At 34.8% G+C, this 17,657-nt stretch overlaps 1 protein-coding gene across 1 annotated transcript in view; it reads right to left on the bottom strand.

Annotated features, from left to right (window-relative positions):
• Positions 1–6,936: 6,936 nt before the first annotated feature.
• Positions 6,937–17,657, bottom strand: part of MAN2A1 (mannosidase alpha class 2A member 1) — a 120,216-nt gene continuing 109,495 nt past the window's right edge. Inside the window, exons 20-22 of the mRNA XM_085305324.1 lie at positions 14,613–14,807; positions 10,746–10,856; positions 6,937–9,864 (exon numbers count right to left, since the gene is read on the bottom strand). Coding sequence (XP_085161450.1) covers positions 9,712–9,864; positions 10,746–10,856; positions 14,613–14,807 — 459 coding nt within the window. The 3' untranslated portion in view covers positions 6,937–9,711. The remainder of the gene's footprint in view (positions 9,865–10,745; positions 10,857–14,612; positions 14,808–17,657) is intronic.

Here is a 17,657-nt window from a genome sequence, read left to right as displayed (position 1 = left end):
AATTCATAGTCACCAGGCCAAGTCCTAAATACATAAACAGCAATATACTTCATTAGTGTCCCTGGGAGAGAGTTCTGGCTAGAAGCGCTCTCAGTCCCATTTTCTGCACCAGTTTTCCACTGCCAAATTTTTACCCACATAAATTCTCTCTTACCTTGACTAAAGTTTTTAGAACTACAGAACATCCAAACTTTTTAAAATAATTACATAATCTCAAAACCTTCCTCTTCTTGGCATGAAGAGTGGAGAAATATAAATACTGATCATCTGCTGGCTTTCTTCTCTCACAGAGCACTTAACCTTTGAAAACCAAGTGTTCCCTCCGYGACCAGTGAACGATTTACTGCAGACTTGAAGGTGAATGATATTCCTAGGATTCTATATTTGCCTGTTGATTTTGCAGCTCATTATATTTATACATCCAAATTTTTACTTTAAAGACAGGTTGCTCTTGAGTGCTGGTCTGCTACCCATTTCTCAGTAGTGGAAGCAGGAATATTTGTACTCCCATTAATTATTAGAMCATAGATGTAAATATCTTCAAGGGCATAGCGGAGCTTATCAACAACAAATATATTGCTGTTTTCCCAAAGAGCAATGATTCAACAAAGCATGAACACTGGATTAATATAATCGCAGATTAATTTCAGATTTTCCAATCACATAGAAGTTTGTTCTTTGCATTAGACCAGATATCTCTACAGTAACTGCAGACTTGCAGACTTCCACACTAAGAGTGATACAAACAGTAGGGGAAGTATCTATATRCTTAATTCTCCCAGCAAGTTCTTAAAGGGGACTTCAGGTTTTGTTCTAGTATGGACACCAGCCTTTCAAAACCTTGTGTCCCTAAACCTGCATCCTACGTGTATGAAAGGCAGCATAGGTTGATCAGCATAGGAACAGGCACCCCAACTTTTCCAGCTTTGACCACTAGAGTTGCAATTTACTGTTTCATACCTAATCCATGCAGTAGTTCTGAAACACTGGCAAATCCACAAGCAAATGATAAAAATTAGGAGCAGAGTCCAACAAAATTCTGTCCATCTATGGCTGTCCGGGAAGTTAGCCAGTTCTGAGCAATCTCAGCTTTCTTTCTGCCCATGGAAATATCCCTTTGCGGATTGCATAGCTGTGATATATTACTCCTTTTTGAAAGGATTCACATTTCCTCAGGGTCAATTTCAGACTGACAATCTTCTGTTTTCACAGGCCAGTTGTAAACATAYTGGTTCTGGTTCAAAGACTGTATTATTTAGCAAGATACCAACTTTCAGCAAACAAGCATTAGCCTCCAAACATGGTTTGAGGCACTATGCAGGACAAGAACCATCACTTTTTATTACCACAGGTCCAGTAGGACCATGGAAACATTGTTCCTTTGCCCTTTGGATTAGCTTCCACTTGTCAATACCTACTTTTAAAGCCAAAGGTAACATATAAAATTAAACCTAATATAGGCACCAAGTTATTGTGTATTAATGCCAGTCAGTAAAAATTCTTTGAAGTTCAGTTACCAGCTTGATCCAAACCTAAAGTAGTGTTGCACTGGTGATGACTCTCACTTTTGCAGTAACTGCAAGCTCCCCCCTCACCGCRTGCATTACCGCTTCCATTACACCCCAGCCAGTATCTTTCTAAACSTGTTTAGCAGCCACAACGCACTGGGGGACTTAGACCTTCAGCAGTGCCAAAATGAAAGGAGATGCGTCTACAAACATTCAGAAAAAACCTGGTGAGAGAGAGGTTTACCAAGACAACCAGCAGGCTGTAGCTCCTCATGCCCATCTGATTAGCATACCTGAAGCACCAGCTTACACTCTTGAATTCTTATTTCAGCTCATGTTTTTCARGACAGTCTTGAGAAGGAACCCAGGCAGCCTAGTGAAATTCATACTTTGACCACAGTTTGCAACGCAAAGGTGAACCAGACTTTTATAGAGCTTACCTTCTAAAATTTTAGAAACTGTGACACAGACACTATAAATTTTCTGGAGAGCACACAGAATCTGTGCGTGTTGCGTCAGGGTGTGTGAACGCCTGTGTATTTTGTTTTGTGTTTTTAATCAAAACGTGGGGAAGACAAGGACTGACAGAAGACTCCTTACGGATTTCCATAAAGCCCTGTGGAGGGCAGTCTCAGTGCCTCTTTCTTTACTACTCAAAAACATTGAGGTGATGGCAATTTAACATTTACCCCCGATATCATTCTCATGCTAGACCACTGAGCCAGAACTAATCTTTTTCTTGGTTTTAAAAGCGAACTCTTAGTTCCTAGGTGGGAACAACTTTCTGGTCTTCCCTACTTAAATGTATATTGCCACTGAAGAATGAATCTACAGGTGCCTTTTCTTCTAGGCTAGCATTCACTTGGTTCACTGCTTTGTATTTGATACACTAAAAATATCCTTCCCTCCCACCCAAGACTGGTTACTACTTGTCAAAAACATTCACAAAATAAACAAGAAACCATTTCTGATCCAGATCTGCAGAGCTTTGTCAGCTAAAAATCACCAAGTTGGAGGTTCTATGTTTCAGCTACTCCTCACATATTCCGTACTGGAAAGCTACCAATTGCCCACAAATCATGGAGTTTCRCACAAACCATATCTTTAAAAAGGAACCTCCACAAATGCAATTTGTAAGGCACCTCTTCTAGCAGCAATTATACATTTATTAGCCATAATAAAACCTAATTCAACCCAATTATCAGTATCTTGGCTTACGTTCCAGAGGACCAGTTTTGATGAATGAAAATTCACAATTCATTTGCCTATTTTGAGACTAATTACGTGGATAGGTTGTGGATCCTCTATGCCAAAACCATTTAAATATGCCTGCCTTAGACTTATATTTGAACCAGTGTCTTTCCAGAGATTTCACAGACCCTATCCCACACCCAATAGCCAAGTTTCTGTTAGTGATTACTGATAATAAGCAAAAGGAATGAGTGAATAAGCAAAAGGAATGAGACTGATTTTTGCACTGTCAAAATGGACCATTTCCTTCTGGTGTGCAAACTTTATTTCTTTATCTGAAGAACTTCTACTAGCTTCTTGCTTTTGGAATTTACACATTTATAACAACTGTTCTCAATCTTTTGCTGCAATACTTGTCGGTCTAAATCACTTCCATTAGACTCGTATTGTTTTTCTAAAATGGCAATGAATGCCAAACTGAAATAGTTCAAAATATATTGAACAAAAATTATATTCCTYTTTATTATCACAGATATTAAACAAAGAGCTATGGGAACAAAGATCACACTGACAAGTCACACCTTCCTGTTAAAAAGCTGCTTCTCTCGGTTCACTGTGTCAAGTGATCCAGTTTACTTAAGGTGTATTCTGTCTCCATTAGGCAATTTAAACTTCAAGGCCAAATTCATTTCTAAATGTGCCTACCTCCAGTTTTCTCTGGCAACGTTCAGTGCTGCACAGTACCTTAGGAAGAACATTTCAGATAAAGGTGGTTCTTTCTGTCAATATTCAGCATTAGCTGAATAGTCTTTGGCCTCACATCTTCAAACACATCTGGATCTTGTACAAGGTGTGGTCTTGACTTCCTTGCTCATTTTCCCAGCTATTCCTTTGGGCCACCATACTGAACTAAGCCAAATATGTCCCCAAGGCATTTTCTCAAAGACACAAGACTTCTGTATGAGTTGCATCAGAACAATCTGCTTTCTCCTCCTCATCCTTATGGGCCTTCAGAAGAACTGCTGCAAAGGTACAGTATTACTAATGACATTTAATCATTAAGAAGTCAGCCTTCACTGTCATCTGGAAGTGCTCAATTTCCATCATGAGGCTGCTTTACTCCTTAAGTCTTTGAAACTCTTTTCCGTTATTAAATTCCACGTCAGCCAACACTTTAATATCTTCTATTTTATACGGAACTTTCCGATCCAGCAAGATCAAATTGCTGATAGTCTCTTTAATGCAACTTGACTGGTCATTTTATGGCCAAGTTTTTCAATATGCCTAAATCATTTCTTCCAACAAAGACTTTACCTGTGCTTGCAAGCCATTTTTCTATTTTTCCTGGAAATCGTCCAGCTCTCTTTCTTGTTTCATTAAGAGCTTAGTTATTTGTATGGTCTTAAAAGATGGCAGAGGAATTCTAATCTAGCAGTTACAGACCGTATTTTGCCTACAATAATACATATATAGTACATACTATAGCATTTGGTTCAAAAGACTGGTCTAGAGATACTACTTGCTTTTTGCAATGCTATAGGACAATTGCTACATATAGAAATCTTTGAATTTGACTGGAAGCTCATATTTACTAAAAAATTAAGACTGTAAATTATTTTTGTTTCATTGCTTTCTTGAAGTTCTTTGGGTTCAAAGCATATGGTTTAAAGAGATTTAAGTTCTAAAAAGAAAGGTACAACAATTAACTTCAAAATTAGTTGGCCTGTATTATCATTCATACTGCAGAAAATTGTACTGATAGGTTACTTGAACTGGAGGTTTCTTTAAGTCTATGCTATTCCTTCCTGAAAGAAAGCTGAGGCATGCCCAGAGAGGTTGTGGAGTCTTCTTCTCTGGAGATATTCAAGGCCCACCTGGATGCAACCCTGTCTAACATGCTCTAGGTGACCCTGCTGAGCAAGGGGTTTGGACTAGATCTCCAGAGGTCCCTTCCAACCTTACTGATTCTATGATAGAGTTTTGGAGCTCAGCTGAAAAAAGCTTCAAGCTGATAGACCTCAAATTCAAAAGAGAAGCTGGGAGATGGTCCAAAACAACAGTCCTGTCCTTGGTAGGGATGTGCTCTCTTCCAAGCAGTAATAGCAACACGCACAACCATTTACGGACATGATCCTCTTGTTCCATAGGCAAAAGTCAGGGCAGAACTTTTGCTAGCAATTAAATCACTAAAGAGAGGGAAAAAAGGAAAAAAAAAAGGCATTTAGTTGGCATGCAAAGAAACAAGAAATCAGTACACAAGGAATGGCCAAGTTAGAAATGGAAATAAAAATAGACTAGACATCTGCGAAGACCACAATGTACTTATTGGGTCATGATTTGCAAGGAACCGAGGTACATTCCTTCCCATACCCTGGCAGTGTGTGATGCACAGGAGGTGGCAGAAATAAGTAGGGTAGATACCATTAGTGCTTAAAAATTCTCTAGTTTAGTTATACTCGGAACACAAATGAGTTTATACACTATTAATCAAAGTGCATCCCTTTAACACATTCTTCCTACTATATAGTGTCTCTTACACTATGAATCTAAAGCTCTGAAATGAATTACAAAATACCCCTCATCTTTATAGTTCAAATAGCACCAAGTTTACCTTCAATAAAGAAAGTTATTTCATTTTCTCATTATCCACAGTGTAAATAATTCATATAAAAGAGTAATCTAAATAATATATTATTACCACTACATATAAATTCTAGTAGACAAAAGCTAGTGATAAAACATATATCATAGGTACTTATTAATTCATAAAACCTGTATATTAAAAGACAGACAGATCCACAATTTAGGACGGTAATTTATAGTTTGCCTGCCTGAAAATTCCAGTATTTTTTCCAAAGAATTAAGTTTATTCTAGATCCTGTATTGTCTTTTTGTATATTTTCTCTTTTAAAAAAAGAAAATACCTTTTGCTAAAATTTGTTGTTGCAAATTCTTAAATATAATTCTTAAAATATATTCAAATATTACAAGAGCAGAGCAGTTACTCTAAAATGAATAAGAAAAATTGAATCTCTGTATCTTTATATATAATTCTGAACTGTCCTATATAAACCTACTTATCACAAGTCAGATAATTTGCTAGATCCTTTACATCATTTTTTAGTGTGCAAAAATACAAGTCAAAGTAGTCATTTAAGAACCATCATCTCTTTGAATATTACCTCCAGTAGACATATTGCAAAATGTATCAGGTAGTACTTATTATAGAAATTATTATTAAAAATATGCATAGAAAGATGTGGTAGCTGTCACTTTAAAACATGAAGTACCCAGATATAGATCAAATACAGCTAATTACATTTCAAAAAAGAAAAATTATTTTACCAGTAGCTATAATTAGTGAAATGGTAACTGTCCAGATTGTCACACTTACTGTCACCATTAATGAATTCTGGAGAAGGATGACCTTAGAAAGGTGTTCATCAAAATGGATCCATATCTATTACTGCCTGCTTCAGATGCACGTTATTTACTTTCATTCTTTTTCTTTAAATTTCAGCTTTAAGATTATGGGACTTTAAGCAATGTATGTATATACATATCTTCTAGCTACAACTATTTGGTACATCATCAACTAGTCCCAGACCGAAATTTATACTAATTGTCATTGGTACTCATTATGAAGTTCTATCAGCACTTTGAGAAACAAATCTGTGAAGTATCTGACTGTTCAACTTGTCACATGTAATTACATCATGCTATATTAGTATTATGTACTTATAAACATTCAGTCCATTTATGGCTGTACTGTTATTTTGCCTGTTTTCTAATAGTCTATTTGTTAATTTGCCTAGTGAAGTTAGAAGAATAGCTTCCATTTTATTACTCTAAAATATACACAAAAAGAGTAATTCAAGACAGTAAAGAAAAACTATAACAGAGGGTGTAAAACACCACAATTTTCTATTATTTTAGCATCAGATTTCTTTTGCAAAAGAAGAGGTACCCATTCCCTTCATGTCTTGTATTCCCATATGTTAAGGTCTCTGCACTCAGTATCTATCTTCATCTGTTTGGCACCTGTGAAGTAAGATGGCATCTTTCATCAGCAGCGTATTTCACTACAGCAAATCCTTATTCCTAAATATTACTAGATATATCAGCCTTTTTAAAGAAATCACACATTCGCTATTTTTTTAAATTAGCATTGATGACACTGAACACATCTCACAATAAGATTATCTTTTATTAGAGATCTTATATTACATTTCCCCCAAAGATATAAAACCTTCCAAGAGAAAATATCAAAAACCTTCAATTTAAATCATTTTTTTTTCAGAGACAATATGAGGAAGTAAAAACAAAGACATTTCAGATAAAGGAATGTAAAAAAATCTCAGTACAGGTACAACTCTGATATGAAGAGTAATTACAAGGTTTTAAACCTTTTCTTATACAGCATTGTCTTTAAAACAATATTGGTTGAAAGTAAGGATGCTTGGTTCTCTTAACCAGTAGTTAAAAAAACAGCAGCTATAAAAATAGAAAAAAAGTAAAGAATATGATGAAATTAGATGACAAATGCACAGAAAAACAAGAACTTGAAATCTCTAATGTAAGTACAGAGAAAGAATTCGTAAGAGCTGTTGAAAAGCATCAACGGCCACATCCTGAAACAATTATGGTAAAATCTCCTATCAGACTTTGGAGTTTTAACTTAGTTGAAGGTTTTAGGAAAGGACCTCAAATTGAAAGTTGTTCTGTTGTTGCATTAACAAAAAAAGAAACAACAACAACAACAACAACAACAAAAACAAATTCCCCTTCCCTTCAAGAAAAAACAGAAACAAAGACTAAATCTGCTGGTTAAGGAAGATTCAGGCATCGCGATTGTACAGCTGATGATAAACCAAAAAGATACAATGCTATGAAACATCTTTTGGAAGCAAATCCAACAGGCAAAATACTTTAAAACTTTATTGCATCAAAATTTTACTTCTCCATTTAACAAAACTTAAAATAGAATTCTGAAAGCTCTCTTGCACAGAACACAAGTCTCTGAACTGTTTTAACTCTTAAGATGCAACAAAATAAATGTTATTAGAACCTTCTGCTGGCAAGTCTACCAAGCTGTAAGTTCCAACAAAGAAGAATTATATTTTCAAATACTATAACTAAGAAAACTTACAGTACATGTTTATTGCATGAAAACATCCATTTATTGGATCCATCTGATTCTTCCATTTAGTGGTTAGTGGTTCTCATGTTCTTGAGATAACTTGCACCAGATCCTGCTAAATATTCCATTAATTACAAAACATACAGTAGATTAAGTAGGGAAATCTATGCAATCCTGACAGAGATCCAGCCATGCCAATGCATGAAATTAAAAATTTACTTTCATTTTAAGATTGCCTGCAGCTACAAGATATAATTTGATACACCGTGGAATGATATTGATCAAGTCAAGTACAGTGGACAGTATGAAGAGTTAGAAAATAGCACATCTTTTTACCAATTGACTTTTCATGCATTATTATTAAAGAAAAAGTGACATATGGAAAAATCTTTCCTTTTAGCAAGAGACAGAAATAAGAGGCATGAAGACAAAGAAAGCTCAGTAAAGCGGATCACGTTCAAATGCATGTTTATATGTTTTAACTGTAAACAGCAGTTCTATGTAGGGAAATATTTTCCACACAAATGGCTTCGGCACTAAACATGAGTTAGTTAATACATGAAAACAAAGCAAAAAGAGTAAGAATCTACTCTTCAGTAATGTGAACACTGGTGATGTTAAGTGAGGTTGCAAGTTTGAGAAATGATGTTTAAAATATAGGCACATGATTCTGAATGCACAGGTCACTACAATCTGTGACACGCAAGCACGACTCATGATGGAATTGCAAACTATGTCTTACTATCAAATCTCTGCATCAAGTTGCAATTTCCTTGAAAGCAGCTGAATTTAGATTTTACAGTAATTCTTGATTTGTTTTATTTTGTGATATGACATCATTTTAATACATTCAAATAGTCAAAATGTTCAGAGTAAGATAGCACAAACTTGGTGCAGGAGGACATAGATCAGAGTGTGGCCAGCATTGTCAAATAGGAGATACACAGTTTAAGCGTTATATAAACTACCCTTCCCCAAAAACATTAATGTAGACACCAAAATTGTAACAAGACGTATCAAAAAATAAGGCACATTTATCTTGATATGGTAATCTTGAAATAGAAAACTCATTTCAGAGAACATCAATATCCAAATGAGTTTTGTAAAATATCTTGTATTCATGACAATTATTGACATTTCTCATCATATATGATAATGGAATAATTGCACATATCCCAGAATGTCAAGTAACAAAATGGGAGTTTTATTAAAGATTTTCAATGCAAAATTGTTTTGCAGATTCACGTTTTCCTAATTACATAGCTCAAGCAAATGGTAGAAGCATTAAAATCTACCATCACTTATCACAAAGACCGCTAACTTTCATTCTACCACAATTCAAAAACCTTTTTTCTATTGAATAAATTGAAATTAATTGTGGAATAAAATGAAATTATTGTCATTTATACAAATGATTGCAAATATTTGGACATTAGCTACTACCCAAGAACATTTTATTCCTTTTTAATTCCAAGCTGCATCAGGGATTTCTACACAGAATTATTTGTACATAAATTCATGAAGGATCAGCAAAACAGACTGTTTAAAATCCACCTCCTTCCTTATGAAAGCTAAAATAAGAACACTAGATACACTATTAGTTAGCATTTAACCTGAGATCTGTTGAGAGGTTAACATCCTTTGAAATTTCTTCACTTGTTGCATTAACTTATACTGATGTTGGTATTTCATGAAAAAAAAATGTTGCTTGCAACATGGCTTTTCATTGTGTTGGTCAAAAAACTATAGAATGTATGTTTTTTCTCACAGTATCCAGAAGCTGGAATAATAATAATGTGCTTCTTATTGCACGTGAAATTGGAGGAGATACAATTGCAGATTCCTCTTCTATAGCTGAGTATTCAGCTGATTTCATCTTAGCCGAATCCGGAACGTATTTATCTCCATAGAACTCATATTTATTTCACTTATATTTCTGGCATCTGGAGGTGAATGCATCAAAGATAAAGATGTGGGTGTAAGACTTTCCACGCTGAATTTGTTAAAGAGTTTATGCACCTTTATCTGGAAAAAATACATATATTTAGAAAATAAAATACATACTTTAAAATTGACTTTACCCTAATCTTTAGCAAGATTCAAATCATACATTTCTTGCAGACACCAAATATTTCTACATACCATGTATCAAATATTATATACTAGAAAAAGCCATTTTAGGCAGTGTTCACTTGTCACATTTCAAAGCAACTAAGTTAAGCTTAAATTAATATACAAAAGAATTGTTGGAAATATTTGGATTAAAACTCTTCCTGTTTCTAATCACAACAACAGTCTTCTGTTAACAAAAATCCCAAGTCTACTTCAAGATTTGATTATGAAAATCCTACAGATGCACAACTATCCAGTCCAAGATCTGTAACCTTTAGAAACAAGCAGTATAGTTACAGCAGTTGCATATCATAATTTAATGGCATACACAACATGCTCAGATATTTGCAGTGATGTAGGTCATACAAGTGAGTAGGAGTAGACAAAAATATGCTGTAAGAGGTAACAGTTTTCAAAATAGCAGTCACATAACTTGTGAATATGTTAAGTAACACTACTCAGACAACACATTTAAGAATTTGTAGTTCAACTCTTTGATAAACTTGTTTACATTCCACTATTTGAAAATTGAGAAATACTGATCAGTTACTTGAAAAAAATATTTACAGAAAACAAGATTAGAACTCCAATCTAGACATTTGCTTGCTGATGCTTATATGATAATTTACACACAAGTTTCCTTTATCAAAGGAAAGCACTATATTCTGCTTTTGAGAGAAACATAACTAATAGCCAGAAATTATCACTCTTGAGAAATAGCTACTAAGATTTCAACAACAATTTGACTTTAATATCAATATCTCTTCAAAAATATCCATAAAATGTCACTATACCTTTCCCTGAGTAGTAGAACAGAATAGACCCACATCTCTGTTTGAAAATCTACAATCAAATCCCTTCCTGTGAAGGATCAGAGCAGCTTCATCAGATGGCTCAAAATCTGCCTGCAAATAAACAAAAGAAACAAAAGTTACTCATAAAGTAGCATAGCAAGCAACACATTTTCGRACATCATAAGCTAATTATAAGCTTACAGTGATAGAGCCGCTTATGCCTTAAATAATATTCAGCCCAGACTGAATAGTCATACTTCTTTTAATGTTATAAGACCGAACATAAAAAAACTGAACAGAAAAGCTACTTGAGAGATACAAATTACTACAGAATATAAACTTAAAATTGTTGACTAGGGAATTCAAAATCTGATAGATATATACATAAACACAGACATAATTTAAGTGTAGCTTAAGTTGTTTAGTGTAGTTGTATTAAGTGGTTTCCTAGATAAATTACAAGGTAAGAACAGAACAAAGTAGAAAGTGTATGGTAATTGCAATAGCAAGCTTTAATTATTCATAGTGACTATCTTCTATCAAATTTTCAATTTGCTTATCTGTTCTTTAATATCTTACTCAACTTAAGGTCTACAGTTAATATACAAATATTAAACAAACTTATGTTTATGGATAAAATATATGTTGCCCTGGAGCCTCAATTAGCATCRTACAGTAATCCACAATCTCAACTTCGTAGTTCGGACCAAAACACTAAAATCACCTAGGCCTAAATGGTCACAGGATATGCTATCATATTAACAACGGCATCTTGTTTTGATGCGTACTTCAGGAAAAGTCAGATCCTGGAACTGGCTAGGAAGCTGTTTAGTTTTTATAAAAATTGTTTGTTTATACAAAGAGACAAAAAGGGATAAGAAATCAGGTGTACAGGTAAAGTAGCAGAAAAGAAGTTGTTCTTCTCGTTGCGTATGTTTCCACTGCAAATACGTAATCCTTTGCGTAAGCAGTAGCCAGTGCTTAAGGAAAAAAAATAATTTCACATCACACCTGGGAGAAAACTGCCAGTTTTCCAATGCAAACTATGTTAATAAGCATTAAGCTTTTTATTATGCTTTAATTCTTGGAAGTTAAATGAGAGATGTCTTAATCRAATACGCTTCATGTCCAGTCTCATCTCCTCCTAATAAAGGAGGCTGTGGAACCAAAACCAGTATGACACAGTTTCACTGTACTACAAATTCACAGTATTAATCACTCATTGAGATAATAGTAAATATCATGCTGATAAACTTAACATTTCTGTTTTATTAAGTTCATCATTTCAAAAATAACAAAAATGTGCTCAATTGTATTTAGGCTTGACATGAGATATTTAAATCATTAGCTGCTGAAAACTTTGCAAAGTTTGCAAGGCATGAATGATTCTCAGTTTGGTTTGAGAAGGTTTTTTCAAACAAAATAGTTAAAATAACCTCATAATCAAGTTCTTCATTAGTGACTGGAGTCCATCATCCGCATAGCTACTGGTTTATACCACTTTATAACCTTGAAGGTTAAAAATTTGCTATATTGTTTATTGGAACAGTAGCACTATTGAATAMGGTAATTATGATAATGTAACAAAATTAGCTTCGGTTTTCAACTATGAAATATCAGGCTTGGTTTTGTCATTGATGTGACATATAGTTGAAATAAAGAACTGCACTTAAAAATAGATGTTTTTATGCACACAAAATAATACTGTCTGCCTAAACATCAGATTAGTGAAGTATCAAAATTCATACTGCAAAAGCCTGACTTCCTACAGGGGTAAAGCGATGCTAGAAATGACAAGCCAGTCATGGATATCAACACTTTCTCTACATCCAGTGGAATTATCTTGTAGTCATCTGCATAATAAATGCATTTCAAATGACAGCATGACTTCTTCAACTGTTAAGTTTTTCAAAATTAAATATTATCCCAATTAAGATTCAGAATGTTTAAAATAGGAAGTTATTAAATAATTAACAAAATGGTTAGGAATAGAGCTTTGCTAAGTATAACCACCTGTGATATAGCACTCAACCATGTAGATTTCCCAGGACTTTATCATGCACATAAAACCCATATGTAAAGAATTGTGCTGTTTTAACTTACTATAAAAGGAGATGTACGAAATAACAAGTTACCATAGCCTCTGTATCTGCTTTAACTTACCTCTTTTTATACCATCTCTAGGTAAATTAGATTAAGCTCATGCAGGCCTAAGGGAATGTCTAAGTAAGTATTAACCTAATTTAGGTCACGTATACCTTCTAAACTTGGCTATAACCATATGAAAACCTATATCACTTTTCTCAATTTTCAACAAACGCCAATATCCTTAATCCTGTAAAACTTCACAGCAATATCATATGACAAAAATTCCCGAACTACTGTACAATCAAATCTCTGACTGCCTTTCTCAGAACAGCTGCCAAAGCTTGATTTGATTTTGATCTCTGAAAAGTTTAATGCTGTCCTCACATCAGGCTCCTAGATGAAAAAAAAAATTTGCTAGGCTGTCTCATAAGCAGCATCTCAGGGCAACATTGCTAAGGTTTCGATGACAAAACCATTTAAACATAGTATAAAAGAACAAATGAAGTCAATTTTTAAATGTTGAAGCCTAGTATACTTATGGTAGGTAAAATTTGTGTCAGTCAACTTAAAAATTASGGTTTTGTTAAAAACATCTTTATTTTTCATCTTCCCAAGGTACTGCACTCTTCCATGACAGGATCACTTATTTAAAAATAGTAGTAATTTTCTCCTCTCTGAGGGGAACAATTTAAATGGAAACACGGAATTCCCTTATATTTTTCCCTCATTTATGCTTTAATGTACTCTCACGCATTGGAGCTACTGSAGAGAGTCCAGCGTAGGGCTACGAGGATGCTCAGAGGGCTGGAGCACCTGCCCTGTGAGGAACGGCTGCGAGAGCTGGGCCTCTTCAGCCTGGGGAAGAGCAGACTGAGGGGGGATCTTATCAGTGTGTACAAGTACCTGAAGGGAGGGTGTCAAGGGGATGGGGCCAAACTCCTTCCAGTTGTCCCGTGTGACAGGACAAGAGGCAATGGGCAGAAACTGAAGCACAGGCAGTTCTGCCTGAGCGAGAGGAGGAATTTCTTCCCTGTGAGAGTGACGGAGCCCTGGCACAGGTTGCCCAGAGAGGTKGTGGAGTCTCCTSCTCTGGAGATCTTCAAGGTCTGCCTGGATGCAACCCTGTCTACCATGCTGTAGGTGACCCTGCTGAGCAGGGAGGTTGGACTAGATGATCTCCAGAGGTCCCTTCCAACCTTACCTATTCTGCAATTCTGATTCCTGACTTTAAATTTAATACTCTTTGATATCCTTTTTCTATGAATTTTTAGTTATATAATTTCTTAAAAATATCAGTTCCAACAGCTAAAGCAGTGTAGAATTTTACTTTTCTGTGAAAAAATGTATTGTATCAATTAATAAAAATTATGATATTTGCCACTCACTCTTGGGAGATGAATAAAGGAAGCAGGAATTAAGGAGAACACTAAGGTGGTCATTTTGGCATGAAAAAAATTCACTACAGGGCATATCACCATTTCTGCTGTGGAGAAGAACTGTTTTTGTCTATAGCGATAGCTCTCCTGGTGTACAACTACTAGTAATTTTCCCTTTGAAGTGCACAAACTAGTATTGCAAACTCAACAGTTGTCATGACACCCAGACAATGACCAGCACGGAGGTGCAAATTTTCACTGCTTGCAGAATTACAAAAGCTAGTCATTACACTGTAGTTTAGGAAGGTAATTTTTAAATTTTGCATACAAGTAAAATATTTTACTGGACTATATTAACAAGCTGTATCATATGCTTGCGCATGAAAATAGTAATGTGACTTACCTTTGATTGGATTGTCCTCAGATTTACTATATGCATGTCACAAGGCATAGATGACATGAGTGGAGAAAACGTATTTAACATCTCAGGGACACCTGAATCTGCATAAAYTGTCATTGGAATTACAGGATGATTTATGAAAGCAGAAGTTAGATGGCTAAGGAGTGATGGAAAACTGACTGATGACTTCTCTTCATTCTGTGAAATACAAGAGAAAATATTTGTAAAATCAAATACATCAACATGTCTAAATTTCTAAATCCATTTACATATAATTTTATTAACGTAACACAATAATTTATAGACTGATTGTTTAATTACTTCTGGAAACCTCTGATCATCCATTAATTCTCTTTTCCAGTACTACAAGTATCTATTGTTTTTACAAATCATTACTACATCTTTCAAAATGATCCTGAGAACATATCTCCATTTATAACATTGCTCCGTTTTCAGTGTTATACCTCAAATATGTAAACTAGAAAACATCCTTGCCCTCCAGTCTCCTAATCAAAAGCTATCTGTAACGGGTTGCTTATCAACATTTATTGTTAGCCCCTACTCCTCACTCCCCTCCTGCTTTGTGCTGTCAAACTATTTGTCTTCAATGAGGCTGGAAATTTGCCAGTGGGATCTACTGTTTGAAAACGGAAGGCTGACTTTAGGGAAGGTTGAAGCGGGGTGATAGTGGTGGTGCTGCTGAAGTATCTTGCTTGAAATCTAGTATATTTGACAAACTTTAAGAAAAGAATCAGAAATTCCCTCTTCACTGGCCCTGCAATTCTTGAGCTTCTGTTCAGAGGGGTAGAATAACTGTCACTGAGCTGGAGACTTAAAGCCTCATCTAGCTGCTCAGTGAAAAAAAATTATCAGATTCACTCTTGATGTTAGCAGTGTGCTTGTCAAGAACATCATCTTTTCTAAACAGCTTCAGAGCATAAAGAGCCTCTCGTTGTGGGTATTCTGAAATCCTGCGTATATTCTACCAGCTTCTATCACTGAAAATGCTCTGAACAAAATAGTAATATGAAATAGAAAACAATTTAATAATGCTTTTGGTTTCCATATGGAAAACTAAGCTATCGTTTTCAGTACATTTGGTAGCTTAGGGGAAAATGACTTTCGGCAACAACGCTACCCTCATCAGACAATAGTAAGCTTCACTACTATAACCTCAAAACAGTGCCTGTGCATGTTGAGGCATCTCAGCCCTGGTTGTGCCTACCAGCATGATCTGAACAGAGCCGGCAGAAGTGATCGGTACATTCTGAGACCAAAACAAAAATTCCTGTGACTGCTGCTTTCAAAAAAGAGTGTTCTGCTCAGCTGCAACCTGAAATTCAGCATCATATAGTACAGCTCTGCGGGCAGATATCACCATTTTATCTCTTTTCTCACAAGCAGAAGAATTCCTGCATAACAGTTCTGTTACCTAGACCTAAACCTGTTTAGAAAAACTGTCACTCAAAATTAGAATATAATATAAAAAAAATCTAAATTGACCTCTGCATAGAGTTCTCATCAAAATCACAACATAAGAACAAGCAACTCAAGATTTTCAAATATTTCACAGGTTTAATTTTCAAAAAAATTGTTCACCACACATAGAATAATAAACAGGTGAATGTTTCAGGCTTTTGTAATTTAACTGTTTATTTCATCTACCTGTCACATTAGTTGAATTAGAAAATTCATAAGGAATTAACAATAAAAAGGGCAATAAATATCTGCTACGTGTCAATAAATCCATGAATTTGTAGATCAGAGGCTAAGTGCGATGAACAATTTATYTGAAAGTTAAACTTATCCTGTGAAATATTTAGTTGAAAAATCTTGAACATTGATTAAAGAATGCACAAAATATAGGGCTTTTGATATAATAAAGTTATTTAAAAGAATATTTTAAAGTTGARTAACACTACTGCAAATTCTCTTTCATATATTAGACTGAAGACCTTTCACAACATTGGAAACCTCCATCTATTTAAGGTTGAGAAAATTCTTGATCAAGCAGCTTTATGACTCCATCCTCTTCCCACTTGTAGGTTTCCCTTTGCTAAAATCTACATATCGTAGATTTGTATAGGCTTCTAAGGAAATTAACATTAAACACTCAAGTCAGAAAAGAAAAAAATTGCTCCTGTCTATTCACTATCTACTTAAACACTGATAGCCAGCCATAGTCCTTTGCAGGCTGCTTCTTCTACCTAAATCTATCCTGTATTTCCTACTTTTTTCAGATTCATCTGACATGTATCCTCTTCCCCTCCCTCACCTTCCCTTTAAATTTAATTTCTTAAAATTGCTTTGTGGAAGTAGTATAACGCAACTAGCATCTTTGTCACTCTCAACTGCATAAAGATTGCYTTAGCAGCTGTATTTCAACATCATGGCAGCAGGAACTCAAGAGACTTTCTCCATCTTTTGCAGAATTGTGCTTTTATTCGGCTGCAGAAGTTATGTCACAAATCTGAAATTACCAAGTACAAGTATTACTGACTTTAACTAGTAATAGCTCATTAAAGGACCACAGAAGTCAGAAAACAGATTAATTTTATAAAGGAATAAATAGTTTTAAAATGTCACTAAAAAGATAAGATAGAAGTGTGTGGAAACTTATTTTTGTTCTCATTTTTCTTTGCATACTTAATCAAATAAAATTTGACTTATTTATAGTTAAATAAGCGGTTTCTAATGAAAACTTGGCAGGGCTAAATTACTGAAAACATAATATCTTAAGCTTTGCCAAAATTAAACTTGCATTTTATGGTAGGCTAAAAATATGGTGTTAAAAAATAAATGGGAGATATATAAAAGCAAAGGAGAGGATTATTTATCAGTTCATAACAATCAATCATAATAATAAAGTTACTAAAAYTTGTGGTTTGGGATATGCGTGCGTGTGTGTATTTATAATTCTACAATAACATGAAACACATTTGAATGTCTAGCAATCGAAAATATGCCAGAACTGAACTGATGCAAGATGGTAATTTCTGTTTTGTTCTCAGTTCCTTTCTTAGTAGTGACTGACAGTGTTTGCTTCTT

Source organism: Rhea americana, unplaced genomic scaffold (assembly GCF_003343005.1).
Source record: "Rhea americana isolate MKP2758 unplaced genomic scaffold, rheAme1 scaffold_22, whole genome shotgun sequence".
Classification (NCBI taxonomy): domain Eukaryota; kingdom Metazoa; phylum Chordata; class Aves; order Rheiformes; family Rheidae; genus Rhea; species Rhea americana.
Note: the sequence above shows the minus strand (reverse complement) of the source record. Positions and strands in the feature narration are given on the sequence as shown.